Source organism: Sebastes fasciatus, chromosome 21 (genome assembly GCF_043250625.1).
Source record: "Sebastes fasciatus isolate fSebFas1 chromosome 21, fSebFas1.pri, whole genome shotgun sequence".
Lineage (NCBI taxonomy): Eukaryota > Metazoa > Chordata > Actinopteri > Perciformes > Sebastidae > Sebastes > Sebastes fasciatus.
The window spans coordinates 13,739,300-13,762,076 of record NC_133815.1 but is presented as its reverse complement, the minus strand read 5'-3'; the positions used below and the strand labels follow the sequence as shown (position 1 = coordinate 13,762,076).

At 39.2% G+C, this 22,777-nt stretch overlaps 2 protein-coding genes and 1 long non-coding RNA gene across 5 annotated transcripts in view; 1 reads left to right on the top strand and 2 right to left on the bottom strand.

Moving 5' to 3' along the window:
- Positions 1 to 3,111: 3,111 nt before the first annotated feature.
- LOC141759923 (uncharacterized) lies at positions 3,112 to 15,926 on the bottom strand. Its single transcript, XR_012592230.1, has 3 exons — positions 15,332 to 15,926; positions 15,016 to 15,185; positions 3,112 to 3,340 (listed from the first exon to the last, which is right to left on the bottom strand). It is a non-coding gene; the product is annotated as an uncharacterized LOC141759923 (long non-coding RNA).
- On the top strand, positions 9,259 to 13,772 carry LOC141759631 (uncharacterized). The gene is made up of 5 exons (XM_074621846.1): positions 9,259 to 9,723; positions 10,425 to 10,571; positions 10,990 to 11,157; positions 13,222 to 13,338; positions 13,428 to 13,772. Exons 1-5 carry the CDS (start codon positions 9,390 to 9,392, stop codon positions 13,709 to 13,711), a joined length of 1,050 nt encoding a protein of 349 aa, XP_074477947.1. The 5' UTR covers positions 9,259 to 9,389; the 3' UTR covers positions 13,712 to 13,772.
- A 4,027-nt stretch (positions 15,927 to 19,953) lies between the features above and the next one.
- Positions 19,954 to 22,777, bottom strand: part of sema5a (sema domain, seven thrombospondin repeats (type 1 and type 1-like), transmembrane domain (TM) and short cytoplasmic domain, (semaphorin) 5A) — a 136,684-nt gene continuing 133,860 nt past the window's right edge. For 2 of the 3 annotated variants that reach the window (XM_074622604.1, XM_074622603.1), the window contains exon 22: positions 19,954 to 21,412. In XM_074622604.1, coding sequence (XP_074478705.1) covers positions 21,293 to 21,412 — 120 coding nt within the window. In that variant the 3' untranslated portion in view covers positions 19,954 to 21,292. Of the gene's footprint in view, positions 21,413 to 22,542; positions 22,773 to 22,777 lie in introns of all 3 variants that reach the window. The other variant, XR_012592250.1, reaches the window with a different exon arrangement.

The following is a 22,777-nucleotide window of genomic DNA, read 5'->3' as shown; positions in this document are numbered from 1 at the left end:
AGATGCAGTGGTTGCTTCTCCAAGCTCCAGTTTCCATAGTGTATTTTAAAAAAGGGTTATGCAATACAAATAAAGGCGAATAGAGTCAACCAAATAGAAGCAATATGCCTCGCCTGCATGGCCAAGGATAACACATACAGGCTGCAATGCACGCTGAATACCCTGTGGCTTAAAACAGGAGCCGACAGCAGCCTCATCTCGGTTAAAGGCAATTCCCCTTCATAGTGGTTCTCTAGCCCTGAGCTGCTGGGTCCAAAACAAAGCCAGTCAATCTAATCATGAGAAAAGGTGAATGGGGAGGGCAGGAGAGAGAAAGAGAGCAGGGAAAGAGCCTTTCTATGTATGTGTGCGTCTGTGCATGAGAGAGAGGGAGTGGGAGCTAGGGCTTTGCTACATCAATCCTATGAACTCAGAGGCCCCTTGCCTGGCTCTCAGAGGTGTTTATGTGTCTAAAACCCAAAATCATCCTGTCCATTGCTCTCACTGTCTGAGAGGGAAAAACTGTAAGAGATGTTGCTTTTTCTCAGCCCACTCTTAAACCTTCTCCTCAGCATTGCAATATGGGCGTCTTCATTTTTTGCATATAGTAACCCAGTGCATCTACAAAAAGGTGTACTCACACAGATCCACACTTTCATCCAGTGGATTTATATCTACCCTTTAAACCCCCAAAGCACATTAGCACATGCATAAAAAAACGCACTCCCAGAAGCACGCACATGCACATTTTTTTGGTTTTCTCTGCAGCGCATGGGGAATAAAGGTCCATTGTGTAGGTGTGCGAGGTGAGGCAAGCGCTCAAGTCTAGTCAGCACAACATGGCTTCTCCGAGCTGCTGGATAGCCCTACTGCTGAGCGCTGCAAGTACAGTACATCTCAATTTGTTCTGGGAGGGATCAAATTCTACTGCCTTGCAAATCTTAGCAAGCAGCAGGCGAAGCACACAACGAATAAATGGAGAACTGTAGGAAATATAATAGAGCCGTGTTTGAACCACTAGAATCCAATCGGATCCTGGGTGTCTGTATCTATGAACTATCTGTGGGGAGTCTGGCCATGCTGGATGGGAAATACATCAGTGAGATTCAGGATAATCAAAGGCTCAATATCATGCTTAAAATTGCTTATCATATTCGCATCTCTTTGTAGATGAAAGGCATATTCGCTGTAAACATTGTTGTATAGGTGAATAATAAAAAAAAAACCATCACTGGCTTCTCCTCCAGGATGACAGTTCATACAAGTTCATTGTCACAACCCTCTGATGGATGTTAATAATCTTTCATTCAGAACCGGACTGAGACAGAAAAGGATATAGTCCTTAAAGGTCTGGAGAAGGTTGAAGAGCAGGGGTTGTGAAAGGACAACTCTATCCTAATTACCGTCATCACTCATTTGCCCCTAATGTATCTGATACTCTTCAGGAAATGAAAAACCTCATCACTAATACCTGATGTCACCTAGCTGAGGAGGAGTTTTACCAAGCAAGACAATTTCTTGCTGATTTTTTTTATCACATTTTTTTCTTCTTCAAGGTGGTCGGAGGTGAAATTAATCACCATTTGTTTGCCGAAAGGAAAGGGCATGTTGACAAACTAGCATTCGAGTCAGAAGGGTCAATGATTGATTAACATTAATTAAAAAAAGTAAGCTGTTCACGTTGTGACCTTTGGTTTCTCATGGGGTGTTGAATTTAGAGATGTTGCGATATCATTTTTTCCTTACCGATTCTGATACCTAAATTTGTGGTATCAGCCGATACCGAGTATATATAAAAAAATTTATATTATTATTATTTAACAGCTGTTTACTGCTGATCATGTATGGATGTGATATGATAACTATCTTTGTTGTATGGCCTGGCTCATGTGGAACCCTTTGTAAAACATGAACATTTACATACAGAGAATGAATGCAGTAAAACTTTTGTTTATTATTCAGTTTTATTATTTTCCTTGTTCTTACTACCGTTACGTTACACTGCAATCGATGCATGTGTTGTTTGCTAATGCTGGCGGTTTCGGTGGACAACACGGCAGTTTAATGTGGAAGAGAGATGGAGAGGTTTCTTTTTTGTTTAATGTGTGCTCATTTCTTGTGTGGCCCTCAATCATATGCTGGCTCCTTAAATTGGCTCTCAATTCACTTGGTCATCAACCCCTGGTATAGTGTCACAAAAATGTCGTAGTATAGTATACCATAAAATGTCATAAGAAAATGTCATAGTAATGTATGCCATAACACATATTTCACAATATAGTATGTCATAAAAAATTAATAAAAAAGTCATAGTATAGTATAGTATAGAGAATCATAAAGATGCATAGTATAGTTTGCCGTAAACATTTCATAATATAGTATGTCATTAAAATGTCATAGTATAGAATGGTGAAAAAAGTCATAGTATAGTATGTTGAAAAAAAAGTAAAAAAAAAAGTAATAGTATAGTATGTAGAAAAGTCTTAATATAGTTTGCCTAAAAAAGTCTTAAAAGTCATAGTATAGTATGCAAAAAATAAGTCATCGTAATATATTTCAAGACAAAGTCATAGATTAGTATGTTGAAAAAGTCATAGTATAGATTGCTGAAAAAAATCATATTAAGGTATGTCGAAAATAGTCATAGTATAGTATGTTCAAAAAAATCATAATATACTTTGTTGAAAAAAAAGTCATAGCACTGTATAGTATCTCAAAAAAGTCATAGTATAGTACGTCGATAAAGTCATAGTATAGTATGTGAAAAAAAGTAATTGTATAGTATGTCCAAAAATCTTAATATAATAGCTGTAGATACAATATTCAGTATGTTCCAGGGAAACAAATGAATTAGGATGTTGAGGTTACATCCGCGCAAATTAACTTCAGTATCTCCTAAACTTCCAGAGAGACCATCAGATATTACACTGACAACATAAAATGGTGCTAATTGCCTTTCGTTTTCATTTTTTTTTTTTCTACTGTGGTCAGGCTTCCCGAGGGGCTCCACGCCCGTACCCGTTATGCTGGGATGGTATACATCTGTTGATGTGAAGGTCAATCATCTGGCAGAAGAAGTTCAAAGCTTTTCAGTTGTTGTGTGTACAGAGTAACAACATAATGAAAATACAACATAGACAATCCATATGACAAAAATGTATATATATAATGTGAACATATGTGAGAAGGTGGGTCCAGGAGGATGCCATGCAAAGCAGCTTCCTGGCGTCACCAATGAGATAGAGCCAGTGCGACACCACCTCCTCTCCACGCCAAATAAGTAGAAGCAGAGCAACACGAACACCTCTCCATGCCATATAGATAGATCCAGAGCAACACGACCTCCTCTCCAAAATGGGACCTAGAGAGAGGACCAGATTTTTGTTTTTAATCCACAGTTGCTTGGTAATGTAAACATACGTTTCCTATGCCAATAAGTATGAAAAAAAGTCTTAGTATAGTATGTCGAAAAAAGTAATATTATAGTATATAAAAAAATGAAAAAAGTCATAGTATAGTATGTTTAAAAATGTTATAGTATAGTATGTCAAAAAAGTCATAGTATAGTATGTCTAAAAAAGTCATAGTATAGTATGTCAAAAAAAGTCATAGTATAGTATGTCTAAAAAAGTCATAGTATAGTATGTCTAAAAAAGTCATAGTATAGTGTCGAAAAAAGTGGTAAAAAAGTCATAGTGTACAATAGTATGTTGAAAAAAGTCAGAGTATGTTGAAAAAGGTCATAGCATAGTATGTCAAAAAACGTGATAAAAACTTCATAGTATAGTATGTCGAAAAAAGTGTTAAAAAATAGTCATAGCATAGTATGTCAAAAAAGTGGGAAAAAAGTCATCGTATAGTTTGTCGAAAAAAGAGATAAAAAAGTCATAGTGTAGTATGTCGAAAAAAGTCATAGTATAGTATTTAAAAAAAAGAAGTCATAGTATAGAATGTCGAAAAAATAAAAAAATAAAAAAGTCATAGAATAGTATGTTGAAAAAAGTCCTAGTATAGTATGTCGAAAAAAATGAAAGAGTCATAGCATAGTTTGTTGAAGAAAAATCATGGTATAGTATGTCAAAGAAATAAAAAAAAGCCAGAGTATAGTATGTGAAAAAAATAAAAATGTCAGACTATAGTATGTCGACAAAGAGTAACAGTAAAGTATGTCGAAAAAATAAAAAAGTCATAATATAGTATGTCAAAAAAATGTCGTAGTATAGAATTTAAAAAAAAAATTCATGATACAATACTTTGAAAAAAAGTTATATATATACTATGTCGAAAAAAGTTATAGCATAGTATGCCGACAAAAAAAATCATATTAAGCATGTTATAAAAAAAGCCTTTTTGTTGTTCAAAACGTAACATTTCATTCAGTTTTACATGTTAGGACATGTGGCTTTTAAGTTTCGCTTTTACAACGTAGTAGGCGTAGGCCCCTATAATGACCCACATCTATGGTGCTTATAGCAACTGATAATGCCTATTTAATGGCCTGATAACAGTGAAATCGGGTGCTCATCCCTGGCCCATTTCAATACTTTCACTTTCAATAGCTTACTCTTCCCAGCTACTGCATCAAACTGCTCTCCCCTATGCGCGTCTGTCAGGTTAAATGTCAACTTGTAGAAACTGGTTGCATGGCAACTAGTGGCATGTCGTGGGAATTATGTTCCATCATCAATACAAGTGCTATTAGCTAAAGTTAGCGATTTTGGTGGACTGCTCGGCAGTTTAATGTGGAAGGGAGATGTAAAAGATATTTTGTTTTATGTGTGCACTTTTCCTTCGTGGCCCTCAATCATATGCTGGCTCCCTAAATTGGTACTACGTGTTCAAAACTTTGAGAACCCCTGGTTTTCTCTTAGTTTTCGCTCTCTTACTTCCTGAGGCACCTTGCTGTGTAGATCAATAGCTCATCACAAGGCCCATTAGCAGAGAGGATGAATCTAATGGGGTGGTGAAATGAAGAGTTGGTTTAATCCGAAGTAGTAAAGGTTGATTCTAATTGTTAGTTGTAAAGAAGTAGAGAAGGATGGGTTACTGGCTGATTTTTTTTTTTTAAATAGAGTACAAATTAACAATGATTAATACCGTAAACAGCTTTTGTGACTGACTAGACTTTAGAGCCACATTATGTTCTTTTCAATGCAAGGTCATCCAAGTTTGAAAAAAAGGATATCTGTCTGCAAAAGAAGGCTTCATTTTAATAAAAAAAAGAAGTAAACTGCTGTCTTTGTGATATTAATGTTTCTTTTTTTGTATGATGCCAGTAATCAGTCCTTTTTTTTTATAGTAATGTTTTACTCTCACTTATATAAGCCATTAATACCAGAGTTTTACAAAACACGGTGATTGCTTTCCCGGACCCTGTAATGATTGTGAAGTAAAAACAGGTGCCCAGTCATTACACTTCCTCATTCTCCATTGTTTTCTAGTTAAAGGTAATCAATTTTCTTATGAGCATGAATCCCTTAAGTGTTTCACTGCCTATGTTGAGTGCTTTCATTAATCAACTAGAAAAACCATACCTTGGAGGGATGCTCGGTCCTCTGCTGTAAATTCTAAAAAAGCAGCAGTAAAACAAAAAAAAATTCATAATGCGTAAAAATGAAAGATGTTACAGCACCAGAAAAGGCAATAACAGAAGTAACTCCCTTTGTCTTGTTTTCTCTCTCGCCTATATCCATCTCTCCTCAATCTGTCGACATCTCTCTTTCTCTAACTTTCTTTTTTCTCTCTCATCTCCTCCCTTTCCCGTGGCTCATGAAGGGCTTCATTTGTCATCCAGCAGGTGATGAGTGCAATGTTTTTCACCCTGACCTCTACTCTGTCTCTAATGAGATATCAGCTATGCTGCTTCATGCTCCCACAACCGAGACTGAGACCTGGGTCAAATAATATTTGAAAACCCTTTTTTCCATTTTTTAAAAAGCCTTCATAGGTGCCAGATGTGATGGATTTTCCATATGGGAAACTGTAATGAACAGTAAACATTTAAGGCTCTCACCCAGACGATAAAGCGTATGAAAGAAAATTAGTTTGCATATCTGTAATTGACAACTGACACTTTTTGCAATAAACTCCAGCCGAGTGGTGAGCCAAACAGGTAAAAACAAACACTAAGAATGATACATTGAGCTAACTATGCAAATAATGCTTGATTCGGGGTTTGATACAGTCACACCAACAGCAATACACATATTATAAGTGTTGTGAAATAGCAGCTACATCAGTCTGAGAACATGGATATTCACCACATCTCCTGTCCCTTGCCATCTATGTCTGGAAATATGCGTCGGTAGGTCAAAAAACGTTCATATCACACCTCAAGCCTTCACAGTCAGACATCTTTTGCCTATCATCCTGACGCATATCATGCGTTAAAGTTCTTAGCTAAGCTGTCGCCGTCAGTCGTCATGGTTTTAGTCATTCACTTTGTGCTTGACCGGTCAAAGCAAAAAGCAAACCAGCAGGATAGTGGATGCTGTAACGGAATGAAAAATGAATAGCAGCGCCTTGGGGAAAATAAAAAAAGGCATATTTTTTCAGTATCGGGACATTAGATGTCAGTGGCAATTTTTTCAATTATTTAATTGTGATTAATCGCATGATTGTCCATGATTAATCGCGATTAATTGGAAATTAATCACACATTTATCTGTTTTTATCGGTTCAAAATGTACCTTAAAGGGAGATTTTTCAAGCATTTCATAATCTTATCAACATGGGAGTGGGCAAATATGCTTATTTATGCAAATGTATGTATAAATATATTATTCTTAATCAATTAACAACACAAAACAATGACAAATATTGTCCAGAAACCCTCACAGATACTGCATTTAGCATAAAGAACATGCTCAAATAATAACTCAAGCCCAAGAGGCAACAACAGCTGTCAGTGTGTCAGTGTGCCAGTTTTTCCTAGCCAAAATTTTAGTGTAAGTTTGCAGCGTTATTTATCCTCTTCCGCGACAAGCTAGTATGACATGGTTGGTGCCAATGGATTCATTAGGTTTTTCTAGTAACAAATGATACCAGTATCTTCACTTTAGCTTTAAAACTGAGGCCGCTACAACCTCCGAGAGATCGATTGCGTTAATGTGTTAAAGAAATTAGTGCCGTTAGAACGATTTTGCTTTAACACGTTATTATCTCGTTAACTTTGACAGCCCTAATTCAAAGATTTTCTAATAAGGACTATAAGGTTCAACAAGGCCATCCGTGTCCTGTTACAGAACATGTGAAAAGGCTTATTTAACGTGTGCAAAGAAACTCCAATGACAAAGTGTTATCTGAACAAATATTAAATATATATGAAAGCGGATTATGGGAAAATGTCAGATGAAATCCAACCTCTAAATAGACCTGAACAAAGACCACGTGTATTGTGGGAGCATATTACTTATGAAATAATTTAACCCTCTAGGGTTGAAATCGAGTCTCCCCTGAAACAGGAGAGATGTGTTTGTGCCAGGAATGATGTCATGAAAACATATCTGTCGAACATATTGTGGTGGAAAACTGTTACAGGCCTATGTTAATCGTTGTAAAGCTACACATATATAACTACAGGATAATATGTTGTCATAGAAGGGTTAATGTCGAATCATTCTGACAGTGATAGTGAACTGGCCTCTAGGAAGTGCAGGAACAGTCAGCATGTGTTAGACTTTCATACCGAGATATCTTGTGTCTATTTGTTTTAGACCAGAACAGGCCAGATTACGGGAAAAACCTGTCAGAAGGGGATTAATCATTACCTTAATTAAGGGTGTGTGTTATGTTCGGTATACTGATGTACTTGAAAATACAAATCAGTCTTCAATCATGTCTGCAGTGGTGGAAAATAATACATTTACTCATAATACAAGAACAATTTTAAGATACTTGTATAGTTACTGGTTACTTTGTGCATTATGTTTGTAATACTTTTTTTTAAGCTTTTACTTAAACCCGCCGTAACTGACATTTTTGAGTCAAGTTGTAAACACATTATCACTTTTAAGTTGATATGGCAAACATGTTAGCTAAAAGTTGCATATTTACACATCCAGCAGATATGCAGGAACATTATCATTCATTTGGAGTTGTGTTTCTGACCACTTGATGAAAGTAAATCCAATATTGACTCTCTTTTAGCTCTGTTTTGGTCTCTACCAACTACTGAGGGAAATAGCTGTCTCTTTAGCTGCTAAACGCTCCACTACTTTAACCCGATAGTTTTTTAACTGTGTCAATGTCTGTGGGATTGAGGGAGGAGTTGGTTCAGGCTAGGTGACCTCCTGGAAATATCAAATGACATCATATCTGCAGGCTCAAACAGACAGCATGAGCATGAAGTATGTAATCAGCTATTTTTCACCACTGGTAATAAGCAGGATTTAGTTACAGCCGAGCGCTGTTAAGTATAGGCTACAATAAGCTTTGTTTGGACAAGAGCTGGCAGGACTACATAATCCCACACCTTGACACAGGATTTGAATTTACAGGTTTTACTGTTAACTTGTGAATGTTATTTTTTGGGGCCTTAAACTGTTGGTAAAACTCTTCGAAAGAGTCTCATGTTGGGTATTAAAGGAATAGTTTTACAACTTGTGAAATACGCTTAAAAATGTACTTTCTTGTAAAAGAGTTTGTTGAGGAGATTGATACCACTCTCATGTATGTACACTAAATAGGAAGCAACGTCCAGCAGCCGGTCAGCTTAGCATAGAGACTGGAAACAGGGGGGAAACAGCTAGCCTGGCTCTGTCCAAAGGTAACTTAATCTCATCCAACTCTTGGTAATAAAAGCAAATAAACATGTCAAACTACTCCTTTAAATTACATTTTATTTAATATGTTTTGAATTAGATGCAGTTTACTTCAGACTACCACGTCTTGCTTTCCATTGTGTTTTTATTTGCTGAGTAGTGCAGAGCATTATTGATTGAACTTTCAATTAGATTTTTGTCTTTGTAATACTACTGCCAGCTCACTTTCAAGTTTTAAATCTCTAGTTTAAAGGGACTGCAGAGAGAAAAACACTGAAATATCCTGGACTTTTAGTTCCAGCCTGGAAGGTAACTGCTAAACCAAACAACACTGATTCACCACTCCTGTCCACATTGATTTTTGTATATTTGCACGTCATATTTTTTAACAGTGTTATCATTTATTGTTGTTGTATGTATTATTTCGAACTGCAAGTGACAAGTTTGACATTGAAACTCTGCCATGTAAAGCAGATTCTGTTCTTCCCACAACTGCTCAGATTAAACTAGTTTTCTGTTGGCATGGAAAATCGATTTTCTGCTGGACACCTGCTGCATTCCCATCCAGTGGCTGACAACATTATACTGATTAATAAGTCAAGTGAGCTGCCCAGATGACATTCAGTCATCTCTCAAATTGCGTTCAGAATGAAGGGTTCAGTGGTTCAGATAGTGCTGCTATTCTTCCTGTCATCAGGGACGGCTCAAACGCCCGATCCATCTATTGCTGCTATCTGGAATGAACTGAAAATGCTGAGAGACATGGTGCATGACCTTGGCAACACGGTGGTGGAGCAGAGGGTAGAGCTGAGGAGCCTGGAGACCAGAGTGAAAGACACTGAGCTTCAGGTGGAGGAAGAAAAGGTTAAAGTTTTGCTTCTGACAACTGAACTGAGATACATGTTGAATAAGGTGGAGGAACAGAGAGCGGAGTTGGTGGTCACCAGGAACAAGATGGCTGAGCTAGAGAAGGAAAATGCAGGTATGAATAGTATATTTCAATGTATTTACGTAAGGAAATGTCTCTGTTAGATCTGCTAATAACTCATAGACAAATGAAATGTGACAATTAGACACTCCTTTTTTTGTCATAAGCCAAAAGGTGTTGAAACACTGGTTTAATCTTTATATTAATTTAACAAGGTGTGTTTTTTTCTAATGTATAACTATCAAAAGTTAAATTACGGAAGGTTGATAGAAAGCGAGTACATCTCACACACTCTGCCACAAACATTATAAACAGATGATTCACAGCAGCGTCGAAGAATTGCTTCTTCTTCTGAGGATAACAATAAATGGGATCCTGACTTTGTGGATGCAGAAATATATATCCACTGTAATTCACAGGCATATGGGCACATTACCCGCTTCATAACTGTCATCTCCGCTGTGAAATACAAGTCGTTTGGTTGTAAAAGTTTCTGCAGAGTCAATATTTTGGTTTGTTTGAAGTTTGGGGTAAAGGAATCCATTTTTATGACTTCTATCGCCGTTTATTCTTCCAAATATTGATTCAAATGTTTTATTTTCTAGGAATAAATGAATTGTGCTCAAGGCTATGCGGCATATTTTCATTTAATTTGTTATGATAGTATTTAAAATAGGTTGGAGACTGTTGTCGAACAGATGTGTTGAATGTATATTAGCAACTTATGCTTTTCCTCCTTGTAATTATAATTCTAGTGCTATCAGGAGAAGTGTCCGGTGTTGGACAGAGAGTGGCAGCCAGTGAGAAAGACCTGGACGCTCTAAGAGGAGCGTTAAGTACCACCGAGACTCAAATGCTACTACAGAAGATAATTGTAGAGGACCTGGAGAAAGCAAAAACAGGTAGGATGCCAAAAATGATCCCATATTTTGGCTGAAGCCGACCCATAACTTTATTCTAGTGTGCGTGAGGCTTGACGTTTCAGGCTAAATAATTATAAAGGACTCTTCAACAACTGTTATTATAAAAGAGCATCTGAATTTTTTACGACTCATATTGCTTAAGTAGTGGCAGCAATGGAAGCTCATTCAAGCAAAAGCTTCCTGAAATATAAAAAGTCCTTCATACATAATTAGGAAGTAGCACCAGAACCAGCTAACCTCGTCCTTAAAAATACATGAATGTGGGATTCATATATTTTTCTCTTACAAAACATCACAAATTACGACTAGTTCTACAATTACCGATATTCACTGAACTTATATTTATTATGAATAAGATGATAAAAAAATATCCTTGCTTTTATGTCCGCACACTCAGAGCAGGAAACCAGAATAAATGCGGTGGACGTCAGGATGACAGCCAATGAAAAAGAAGCAGAGGAGCAGAAGGTGGAAGTAGCGGCTCTGAGAGCGGACCTGAACGCCACCATGACTCTACTGCAGCTCCAAAACAATGACATAGAGCTACTGCAGAAAGAGACTGCAGGTAACGTAGATGAATGACTTGAAACTAAAGGGTTGTAAATCAGTTTTTTGTAAAGCCTGTGTAAGTCACATAAGATAAATGTAACTATTAATGTTAAAGACCATTTTTAAGCCTAATTTATAAAATAATAGAATTTCCATTTTACTCAAAGGATGCAGAATACTTAGACTCGATATCTCAGGTATAAGATATGTAAATATAGAATTAATTTATATAGATTTGCTTTGTTTCCAGTTCCATACTACAGTATCAATGCAATATGGTTAAAGGAACAGTGAAAAACATTTAGGGGGCTCTATTGGCAGAAATGGAATATAATATCAATAAGTATGTTTTCTTTACTGTATAATCCCCTTGAAATATGAATCTTTGCATTTATGTGACCTTGGAATGAGCCGTTTATATCTACATTCGGAGCGGGTCCTCTTCACGGAGCCGGCAATGTTTCTACAGTAGCCCAGAACGGACAAACCAAACGCTGACTCTAGATGGGGCCATTTGCGTTTTCACGTTTCCGCATCGGCCACTGTAGTTCTCCTACACGCTTGGCACACGGGAGAAGTTTGAGTTGGTTGCAATCTGCAAACTCACCACTCAACTGTTCTCATACAACGGCTCGTATGATGTCTTACGAAAAAGTTATTCCTACTTTTTGTTTGTTTTCCAATAAATGTCCAGCAACACGTGTCAATTTCCGATTGGCACATGCATACAGCCTTTTCAAAATAAACTTCCGTCTTCACATGAAACAACTTCCTTAGGATTAGGCAACAAAACTACTTAGTTAGGTTTAGGAAAAGATCGACTTGGTTAGGATTAGGCAACAACACTACTTAGTTAAGCTTAAAAAAAGATCATGGTTTGGCTTAAAATAACTCCGGAAGTGGCGTTACTTATGTACGTAAGTTATGTGACAAATAATTCAACGTTGACTTCTGGTTTCACATGAAACATGAACACCGGTCTCATGGGAGAAAGTCCGGTCTTTTTGACCCACCCGGACCTCCTCCCAAGTGGCGTTCGCCGCACTTTATATTTCCTGGTTCGCAATTACGTGAATTACACAAAAATTGATTTTGTGGGATATACAGAAATTACAGTGCATTACATTTCGTAGGTATGGCTACGAACAGTGTATGAGACCAGCTTGCACCGCTAGATGCCGCCAGATCCTACACACTGCACCTTTAAAGCTCCAGTATAAAACAATGTTTTCAGTGCACACAAAAATGCTATGTTCCAAGCATTGATCACTATTTATCCCGAAACAATCACTTTATTTGAGGTATGAGTAACTCTTTTGTTGCCATTTTGCATTGCATCATGGGAATATGGTGTCCATCAACACACCACACATGAAAAAAAAATCAACCAATTTTAGAGTACATGCCGGCATTTTTAATTACACTTCAATCTGTCATTTTTGCAGGCAGCGCACTCATACAATATATAGAGACAGCCACTGAAGCAGCTAATTCAGGCAGACGGCTTGAGACCGCTTCTACTGTGACATGACTTACTCTTCTCATTGCAACATAAATCCAATTCACACTTTGGAAATGGGGGTGTACTTAAAGGGGAACGGCACCAATTTGACACATCAAAGTCTGTACTGCTAACATGAAAGCTGGGCTGTAACAGCTCACACCACTTGTAGCTACAGCTGCTGCCACTGCTGCTGTTCAGTCTCAGTTACTTTGAGGCGGAAGTTGTTATCATCACTCCCCAATTCATGTAGAGATTGGTGTTTCCTTTTGGGGGAGTGATGAGACAACATAGACCCCCCCAAAAAATCAACTCTATGTATATTTAGCATTTGCATAATAATCTGTTGCATATGAGTCACATGGCTGAAATATGTTTCTTGAAGGAAAATTTGAGATTTTTAAAATAAAAACCTTTAGGGAAACCTTTTCTAACCTCAAGGCCTTTTGTTCTGTCAGATAATTTCAATATTTATTTTGTGAATAAAAAAAAGCAGATGGCACATCAAATATGGTTTAACTGGATATAAAAATGAAAAGTGATTATTTGATTATTTAATAATTACATTTTTTTTTACAGGAAAGATTGCTTTCTCTGTTGGCTTGAATAGCCAGGTGGGACCGTACAACACCGAAACCCAACTGAAGTACAACAAAATCTTTACCAACATTGGCAATGCTTATAATCCTACATTAGGTACAGTTCAACAGATCCAAGCACATTTAACTGGTCACATTTCTAACTATCACAATGTTTAATCTCTTTTTACTTATCTTCTTATTCAGGCATGTTCATCGCACCAGTCAGAGGAGTCTACTACATCAGATTCACTGCGTTTGATCACCGCAATAATTTTCATTTTGGAATTCACCTTTACCGCAATAGCCAAAAAATAATGACAAACTGGGAACACAACCGTAATGAAGGTCATTTGTACCTGTCCAATGCATTAACTCTTCAATTAGATGTGGGAGATTTGGTGTACATGCAGCTTCCCTCTGGGTACGGTCTTAGTGATGATGGAAATAATCACAATACTTTCAGTGGCTTCTTACTTTTCAGTATGTAAGTGGTGATCATGTAGTAGTCACATTGTACTGCTTGAACCAAGACATGAATAAATATGAATAATCAGCTATTGCTATGTTTTTTGACATTTCATTCTGATGAAAAACCCTAAAATGATCCAGTTCTGAGCTACTTAAAGGTGCAATGTGTAAGATGTGGCCACATGCTCCAAACAAATAAGGGTTAGCATTTCACTTCTACTGCTGGGTCCATACAATCTAAATTTACACTTATCGGTTTAAAAATAAATAAATTATAATCTTCACGTTCGTCACTAACCTGGGCTGTACAGTTGGTGTACATCCCGGAGCTGCTCATGCTCCTTGTAAAGTAGTCTCCTATTGGCGGGAGGAACAAAAATACGAGTCGTTTTCTCGTTTTTACCACTTTGGATTTAATCCAATAAACAAACTATCAAAACGTACACGGATCCTGTACCTTCAACGTGATTGACAAGCCCTCGGGCGGTTGTCTAGAAGGTAACCAACTAATTGCAAAAACTTGAAAAAGCTCTTGCTCGCCGACGACCTATCCTAACCTTAACTATTCGCGATCAATGCCGAACCATAAAGTGGGGGTAGGCAGAATGTTTTTGGAATCATTGTGCAAAAAATCCATCATAACCTTTCAGCATATTGTAATTCAAGTGTTCTGAGAGAAAACTAGACTTCTGCAACTCCTCATGGCTCTGTTTTCAGGCTTTAAAAAATCTAGCCCGTGACGGGAGACTTTGGCCAATCACAGGTCATTTCAGAGAGAGAGCGTTCCTATTGGCTGGTCATTCAACGGAGGCAGCTGTCAATCACTCGCAAAATCTGATCAAACGGTCAAACTAAGCAGCGCTGATCAAATATGAATCAATATTCTGTTACTGTAATACTTATTTCTCGCGTAAAATGTTTTCAGAATCATCCTTTAGTGTACTGTTTAGCTGTAAAATGAGAAAGTTTGCTCCGGCTGGTGGGCGGCGCTTGGTATTTCCTCAACTGATCTCAACATGGCTGCCGAGTCACAAACTTTCACGCGAGTGATTGACAGCTGCTCAGAGAAGGCAGGCTCCAGCTTGGCTCTGATTGGTTTGATTTTCTCCAGTCTGTGAAATCTTCCAGATGCCATTAGGAGCACCGGAGGACACCGGAGGCACATGATTTTTTTCAGATTACCTGTCTCATGCACTACTGTCATTTTATAAAAATAACTTTATAAAATCATATTTATTCCAATCTCACCTACTGCTGCTTTAACTATTCAAAGTCAATGCCTAAATTTAACCATCTCAAGACAGTTTCGCAATTTGCGTCTTACCTTCTAGCCAGAACCCCTCGGGACAGCTCTACTTCTTCGTCGTCTCATGTTGGACTGAGGGCAGACTGGATGCTACGGTGACTCACTATCGCCTCTTGAGGTACAAGTGGTATTTCAAGACAGGACGGGCTGGGGCTAGCTGGTTAACATGCTCATTTCAGTAGATACCTCTGCAAAACAATAGAAGAATTATTTAGAATTTAGAATAAATAATCACAGCTCTGTTTTCAAACTTCTATAATAATTTGAATCAACATCTTATTTAAAACAATGTAATTACAGCTCCGAGTTGAGACACCAAGTATTTGCCACTGACCTTGCACATTGAGAGACATCTTCCCGCTATTGATAAGACCTGCTGTACCAAACACCATAGCAGTCATCAATAGCCCCTGTGAGTGAATGTAGCGCTGACAGAGCCCTTCTGTTCTGAAAGGTCTCCCTCTGCACAGATACTGAGGAAGCGGAGCAGCGCCAGAGCAGCTGGGCACGCTGAGGAGAATCAAGGCTTGTAGGGAAGCTGGCAGGAAAAGATGGAGGAGACATAGTGGGTAATTGGAGCGCAGCGATATCCGCCATCTTGGCTCGTTACCTGAATAATAGCTTTGATTGAGGTGAATAGGCCCATAAAGGGTTGTGGTGGAGCTGATAAGCTTCAGTGTGGCTTGGCTGCTGTTGCGAGGCTCTTGGCATCCATGAGGGGCTCTTGGCTTCCTGCAGCTGAGACCTGGACCGGCGGGACAGGCACCTGGGATTCCAGATGTCTTGGGGTGGAATCTATGGTGGCATCTCTCAACTGGCATTAGTGCCTACGGTGACATTCATCCTTCAGTCTGGCATGACGGAACTGGCAGCTTCCTATCTGCCCACACATATCTGTCTGAGCGAGCGCTGCTGAAAGTTGTGCCTCCTTTTAGTCTGGGACGAAGAGAAAGCAGAGTTTGTGCAGGAAGCTATAGGACTGCTGTGCTATCTGGAAACTTGGAAAGTTACGCAGACAACAGATGCTAATGTAATGAGTATAGATTCCAAATATGAGCGGCAAAAACACATTTTCCTAGAAGATGTCACTGAAATGAAAAATATTTATCTTTAAGCATGGCACATGGCAGCAAGGGCATTATGGAGATTAGAGCTGCTTTGAAAAATCTCTCATCTGTTTTGCTTTGAATACGAAGTCATAATAATCCGGACTGAAGCTGCATTAAGGAATGTTTGCTTCAAAACATACAAGTGCAGAGAAAAACATACTTAAGGGGATGCTCTAATGCATTGGGGGTTAAAGAATCTTCTGTCTGAGTCGGTCTATTTACAGCCTTAAAGTAACAACAAATAAAGTGGCAAATCCACCAGGGCTTCAACCTTGGCCTCAGGTGGAAACAGACAGAGTGAGTGTAAGGTAAGCTACATCTCTGTGGTGCTATGCTGTGAAGAGTATCTCATTTAAAGGTTCTGGGTGTGCACAGATGACCGTGTACTAACTGTAACCCCCACCGCTCAAGGATTCCACTGCATGACAGGCGTCGGTAATCACTGTTATTTTCCTACCGCAAAAAGCACAACATTTCATGACAGCTCATAAATTGTTCAGTAGTCTTCAGTCTTCCCTGGGGTTGTTTAGTCAACATCTACTTCCATCACTTCTCAAAGCCCATACAAACATAACGCAACAGCATACATTCATCACTTGGTTTTCAGCCTGAAAGCATTTTTCAGCGTGCGCTGCTCTGTCTGCATGTGGTCTCGTCCCACACTAAGCTATAACTTCTTCTGGTTCTCCCCACAACAAATGACAGTATAGTTTTGGCTGGATTAACCACTGGCTCTGAACAACAACAGCAGCTGCTTGTAGTCTGGGGACATCATTTTAGGAGCATTTGTATGGTTATTCCTGCTAATATTACAGTGCCGACAGGGCGGCGGATCTGCTGAAAGACCGGTCTGAAGCACGCTGATCCATGTGAATGAGAGAAAATCTGGTCCCGAGAGGAAAAAGGGGTGTTTAATGGGACGTTCACGCTCTGTTACCTGCCTGACAGGAACAATCTCCCTCACTCACCTTGTTTGCCACTCAGTGGCCTCTGTATACAGGCTGCTAATTAACAGAGCTCCTGAATGCTTCATGAGCAGACTGGTTACATGCGCAGAGAAACCTGGCTCATTTGGAGAAAGCTATTTATAGTAAATGCGTTTTATATTCAAATCAACATGAGGTTATCAGTCAAACCAGTATTCAGAAAATGGCCGTGGTAGCAGAGCTTTAATACTCTGGGTTGGATGTTTATCGGTCAATGTTTTAGATATATTTAAGAGATGATATTTGGACTTCATAATAATATTAATACTGACCTTTTAATTGATATACTATCATCTTAGTTGTTCTATAGTAGATGCATTACCAACATTTTATCATAATCTGAATTGTACTTGCCCAAAGTTAAAAATTCCATCTGACCAACAAGTGAATAGTACCGTCCATTTAACGGTACTTTCACACCATCCTTTAATGGTAGATTCCTATTTTATTATTTATTTTGCTCATGCCTAATTCACAACATTTTGTTAGACTGAAAGAAATACTAATATAGAAAAAAAAGCTGCCAACATTAGTAAATAATGTGTAGTAAAAGTAAGTTTCAATGGGAAACAACAGTACAGCTAGCAGCTCTGCAAGGCTGTACTTAGGTACAGTGGTGCTTTGAGCTAAATGCTAATGTCATGCTAACATGCTGATGTTTAGAAGGTATAATGTTTACCATAATCACCATCTTAGATTAGCGCGTTGCTAATTATAAACAAAGTACAACTAACGGGTATGCCATTAGTTTTGCAGGCATACACTGTGTAGTCAAATACCCATACTACCATACTATTTAGTATGAAAAAGATATAGTATGTCCCAATACATAGTATGTCAAATGCAGTATGCCAAAAATACCAGGATGTATCTGGTCGTATTTTGCAGTATGCAAGCCAGCATGCTTTTCTGGCTATTCTAACCCACAATCCTCTGTACAGTGGATAGGCAAGAGGGTCAAAGTTCAAGGCGCAATGTTATGACGAAGTCCCAATTGTATGCATACTGCATGCAAAAGTACGTACTTTGTAAGGGTATCTGCAGTATATACTAAAAGTGAAAAGAAAAAGTATGCGATTTGGAATGCAGCTTCATAAAGCAAAGTATAGATGAGAAGTCGGAGGATCACTACAGTCAGTAGGATGCATCATCTGGGAACCATGGAGGCAGATTTTGTGCCAATCCATCATCAATCTGTAGAATTCATCATCTGGGGAACATGAAAGTCTGCACAAAATTGTATTGCAATCCATCCAATATAGTTGCAGGGATATTTCAGTCTGGACCAAAGTGGTTGTTCGACCAACACTGCTGTTACCATTTCAATGAAATGTTCTACACACTTATAGATAAACAATGTGAAGACGTAGTCCATCGAGTCATATCTCATGTCACTTTGACTTCTTTATACACATGCAAGCACTGACACAGTCAGTTTCTCTGACATGCACAAGCCGTGCTCTTGTGACCTTTAGCTGTGACCTTTGGCAGTCCCTAAATGCCACTTTGGGAAAGTCATTTATTGTCCTCGGCCCTGCTGTCAAAGTGGAATGTCACATGTGTCTGACAGACTACGAGCTGCGTAGCTCATGTTGCAAAGTGCTGAAGGAAGCTTCACTCTGCTGGCTGTAGATGTGTGTGTGCGTGCAGGAAAAGCAGCACATTATGTATGCACCCAGTGATGATTCATTTATCAAGGTTTGGGGAGGGCAATGTTTTGAGGATAACCAATATTGAAAGGGAAATGCACACTTTTACAACCTTTAAAACACATTTACATATCAGGGTTCAACAGTAATGTTTTTTTTTTTTCTCACTTCAGGCAAGTGGGCAAGAATTCTACTTGCCTGAAGTAAATTTTTACCTGCTCATATATAAAATAGTTTTATTTATTAACAGTTATCAAATAACAACAAAGACTAAAGTTAATTGTCATGTTTAATCTTTATTTAAGTAAATGAACCAGAACAAGGACACAGCGTGTCATAGATGCGAAGCAACAAAACATTCATCATCAGCTCCGGAAAAAACTGTGTTTAATTCTTTTTTTTGCTAGACTTACTAGCCCAAAGTTGCATTTTACTTGCCCCCGCAAATCAGGCAATCCTTATTGTTGAGCCTTGCATGTGCTGTCCTCTCGTCCCTGTACAGTATGTGCATATACTGTACAGGCATCTGTGTGTCTGCGTTGCATTCACAGGTAGTAAGAATGAAGTCAAGGTAGATGGATTGATTCTCTGGAGCCAGACAGCGCTTGGCCGTACATTGGGCTGGATCAGCACCCTCCCTCCCCCCCTCCCCTCACCTCCAACCGACCAAACAGCGGGGTGATTAATAACACCCCCTTCCATTACCCTCAGCACACAGATGGGACGTCAGGTTGAAGGTTGATGGAGAACAGCACAGTGTGTGGTGTTACACGCCATCATACAGATTAGAGTTTGGACTTCAGACGGCGCCCCCCCTCCACCTTTACCCTGCTGCCTTGCGCGATTTGTATCCTTCAGGTATCCTTCCACTGCCGCTGATGCCATTTGTCACTGCAGGGCCGTGCTGAAGACTCCTTTAAAAATCGGGCTGGTTTTGAGTGATTTATGAAGTGCTGGTCTGTGCTCAGCGCGCTGTGGTTTTACAGTACTTTGCTCGAGGAACATAAAAGTCTCCAAATTTGTCAGAGCAAACCACACAGGACAGAAGCGTCCCACACTTGTAACTGCTTTCACTCTAGTTGAAGTCACCTTCAGGTCATTCACAAGAGCTGCAGAGAGAGTGAAATTTTACGAGATCGAAGGCATCAACGCTTTACACATGAGATATTCTAAAAAATGAATCTGCATAACTCACACTCTGACAAGTCTGTTGTGTACGAAGCAGTTTTTAATTTATGCACAGTAACACAAGCAAACATGTAAAAAGAGTTAGTTGCAACTGAACCATTGAATAACCTAATATTTGGTTATACACTCTGAACAGAAATATCTCAATGTGATGAAGGGATTTCATCTCATAGTATATGGGTAGCACTCCAGTCGGGGTTCAGAAGAGTAGGCCTTGCTACGCTCCATCTGTACAGTAAATGCCATTAACATCCTGCTCTCACAAGTTACATATTTAACTCAGAAGCGAAAGGAATAGCGAACACTATCAAAATTCAAAAACATTATTTTTTTTTTTACAAAAAATATAAAAAAGTACGGTGACAAAGACTGAACTTGATGTAGGCTGATATGAATACTCCTGATTACTTGTCAGAATGCACATAAACTTTTTTTCTTTTCAAAAGGAAATGTTTTATTCTTTAAACACTTGCGACACTGAATAAATGTATTTAGAAAAAACTACAGACATAGGCTTCAAACTTAACATCCTGTACAAAACATATGTAGTTTTAAAAGCAACACAAATAATAAAATTAAAAAAAAAGAAAGCCAAAGATATGGTACACTGTAAGTTAAATCACTGCTAGCTGCTAGATCCTGTAACAAAAAAAGAAAAGAAAAGAAAAAGTGGACAAACTTGACCACAGACTTCAAATATCTACATCCTGATTCTAGGACTGGGGGTGGATATTGATCCATCTGGAGATTGCTGCAGCAGTAAATGGTAAAAACCATCAAGCATCACCAAAGTCTTTGTTTTTATGACTTCCAAAACCAGTCCTGAACCTAAGACCAGCAAAAAAAAACGCTGCTTGCAAGTCCCCAAACCCTGGAATGCGATCAACCATGCAAAAAACGAAACAGAACAGCAGAGAAAAACACGTCAGATGAAGTCATGCAAAGCGGTTTTGTGGTTATTTCCCATCATTACAAATACAGGTCTATTTTAGAGGCGTCACAGGAAAGTTAAAAGGGGATCACATTTCCCACAGTCTCTTTGAGTTTCCCCGTTTTTGTCCACATTGGGTAATCCAGTTGTCCGTTTCTCAGAGAGAGTCAAGGCAAGATTTGCCCCCAAAAATTGAGCTTTCCAAGTGTACCCCAAGGCACCTGAGAGAAAGTGGGCATTTCACTCTGTTGGCAACACTGTGTGTCTGTGTTTTCATTACATACCAGCTGCCATAGAGTCTGAGAGTGGGACTATCCCACGCATGGTGTCACGAATCTCAATACAAAGCACAAAGAAAAGAATACAGTCAAAATGGATGATAGGGTTGGCGTGCCCGCTATGGTATGGAGTCTGAAACTGCCGAATCAAGGCTTAATAGTCATCATAGGTGTTGAGGTCAGTGAAGTATGCATTGGTATAGGTCTTCCCGGCAAGCTGAGGGTTGAAGTACTTATTTCTTTCCTCCAGAATCAGATTGTTTTTGTTGAAGGCCTGTGGACAAAAAAAAGGAAAGGAGTCGGTATGGATCAAGTGATTATTCAGCCCAGATGGCACGGTAAAAGCAAATCCATCTAGCCCAAAAAAGAAAAAAAAGGAGCAACACAAATCAATGGGAGGCCGCTCAGTGAATGAAACATACATTTCACAGTGCAAGGTCAAAGCATTTGCAAACAGGCTGGAAAAATGATAAGCCACCACAGGGCTAAATTATTTTGATGCACGTCCGTATGTCCACCTCTGTCATCTCTAATACCCAGCATCAGCAGTTTTTATGGCCCTCCAATTGTTGGTCCTCTAGGACAATCTAAGCCATAAAAATCGATCACGAGAGAGTCTCTTTTCTGTTAAACAATAAGGAAGAGCCATGGGGGCATCTTCTCTGTCCCTGCGTGACATAGTAAACATGGAATGAGCTTCTGATGTGGTGCTCAATACAACATCAGCAATTTGGCAAATGGATGCGTTCATATGCAGTCTGTTGTAGAGAGTGTGTGCTGGGAGTCCCTTGGGGCAGTGTAATTGAACACTTGATGATGCTGCATTTGCCGTTGATGGATGTTTCCGACTGACACTGATAGGGAACGAGTGTGCTGGACAAAAAACTCATATATTTTGCTACTTTCCCATTATGTGATTTGCACACAAAGGGAATGTAATCAACACTCCCGCAGCCCCGGAGACGGTTATGTGTCTCTGCAGGTGGCCCCATGGCTGCTTTTAAACAGCTGTGCTACGATGCTTGTTAGCATCATCTACTTTGTCTTCTTGCCTTAAACCTCTTTAATTGGCTGAGGAATGATTACATTTGAGTTTCTGGTGCGGTAAACAAAATGTGCTTAGGCTAGGAAGTGGCATTAGTGATAGAGAGGTAACAGAGGAGCGTAATTAAACAGCACAACGATGGATTTTCTTTTTCTCAAACCCATCAAATCAAACCATCAAAAAAATAGAGGACGAAACAAGGAAGACAAACATGAAAAAAACATGCAAATGGAGGCACTTGTTGAAAGAGAAAAATAAGGGAGGGATACACTGCCTTCTCACAAGCCGGGAGGGAGAAGGGGGTGATGGAGGGATGAAGGGGTCTGAGCAAAGAAAGAGAAACTAGTCTGTACTCCAACCTGCCACACACAGGAAGTGCCACAGGAAGTGGAAGGGCGGGGCACGGTGGGGAGGAGGAAGTAGTAGTGGTGGGGGTCAAAGAGTTGTTGGGGGGGGTCAAGAGGCGAGATGTTGTAGAGGTCAGAGGTTAGTAGAAAATCTCCAGGCCACGCATGGACACCCCCATGTTAGCAGAGAGAGGCTGGTGCATGGCGGGGTCGTCCAAGGGCAAGAGTACCGACACATCGGGCTGCA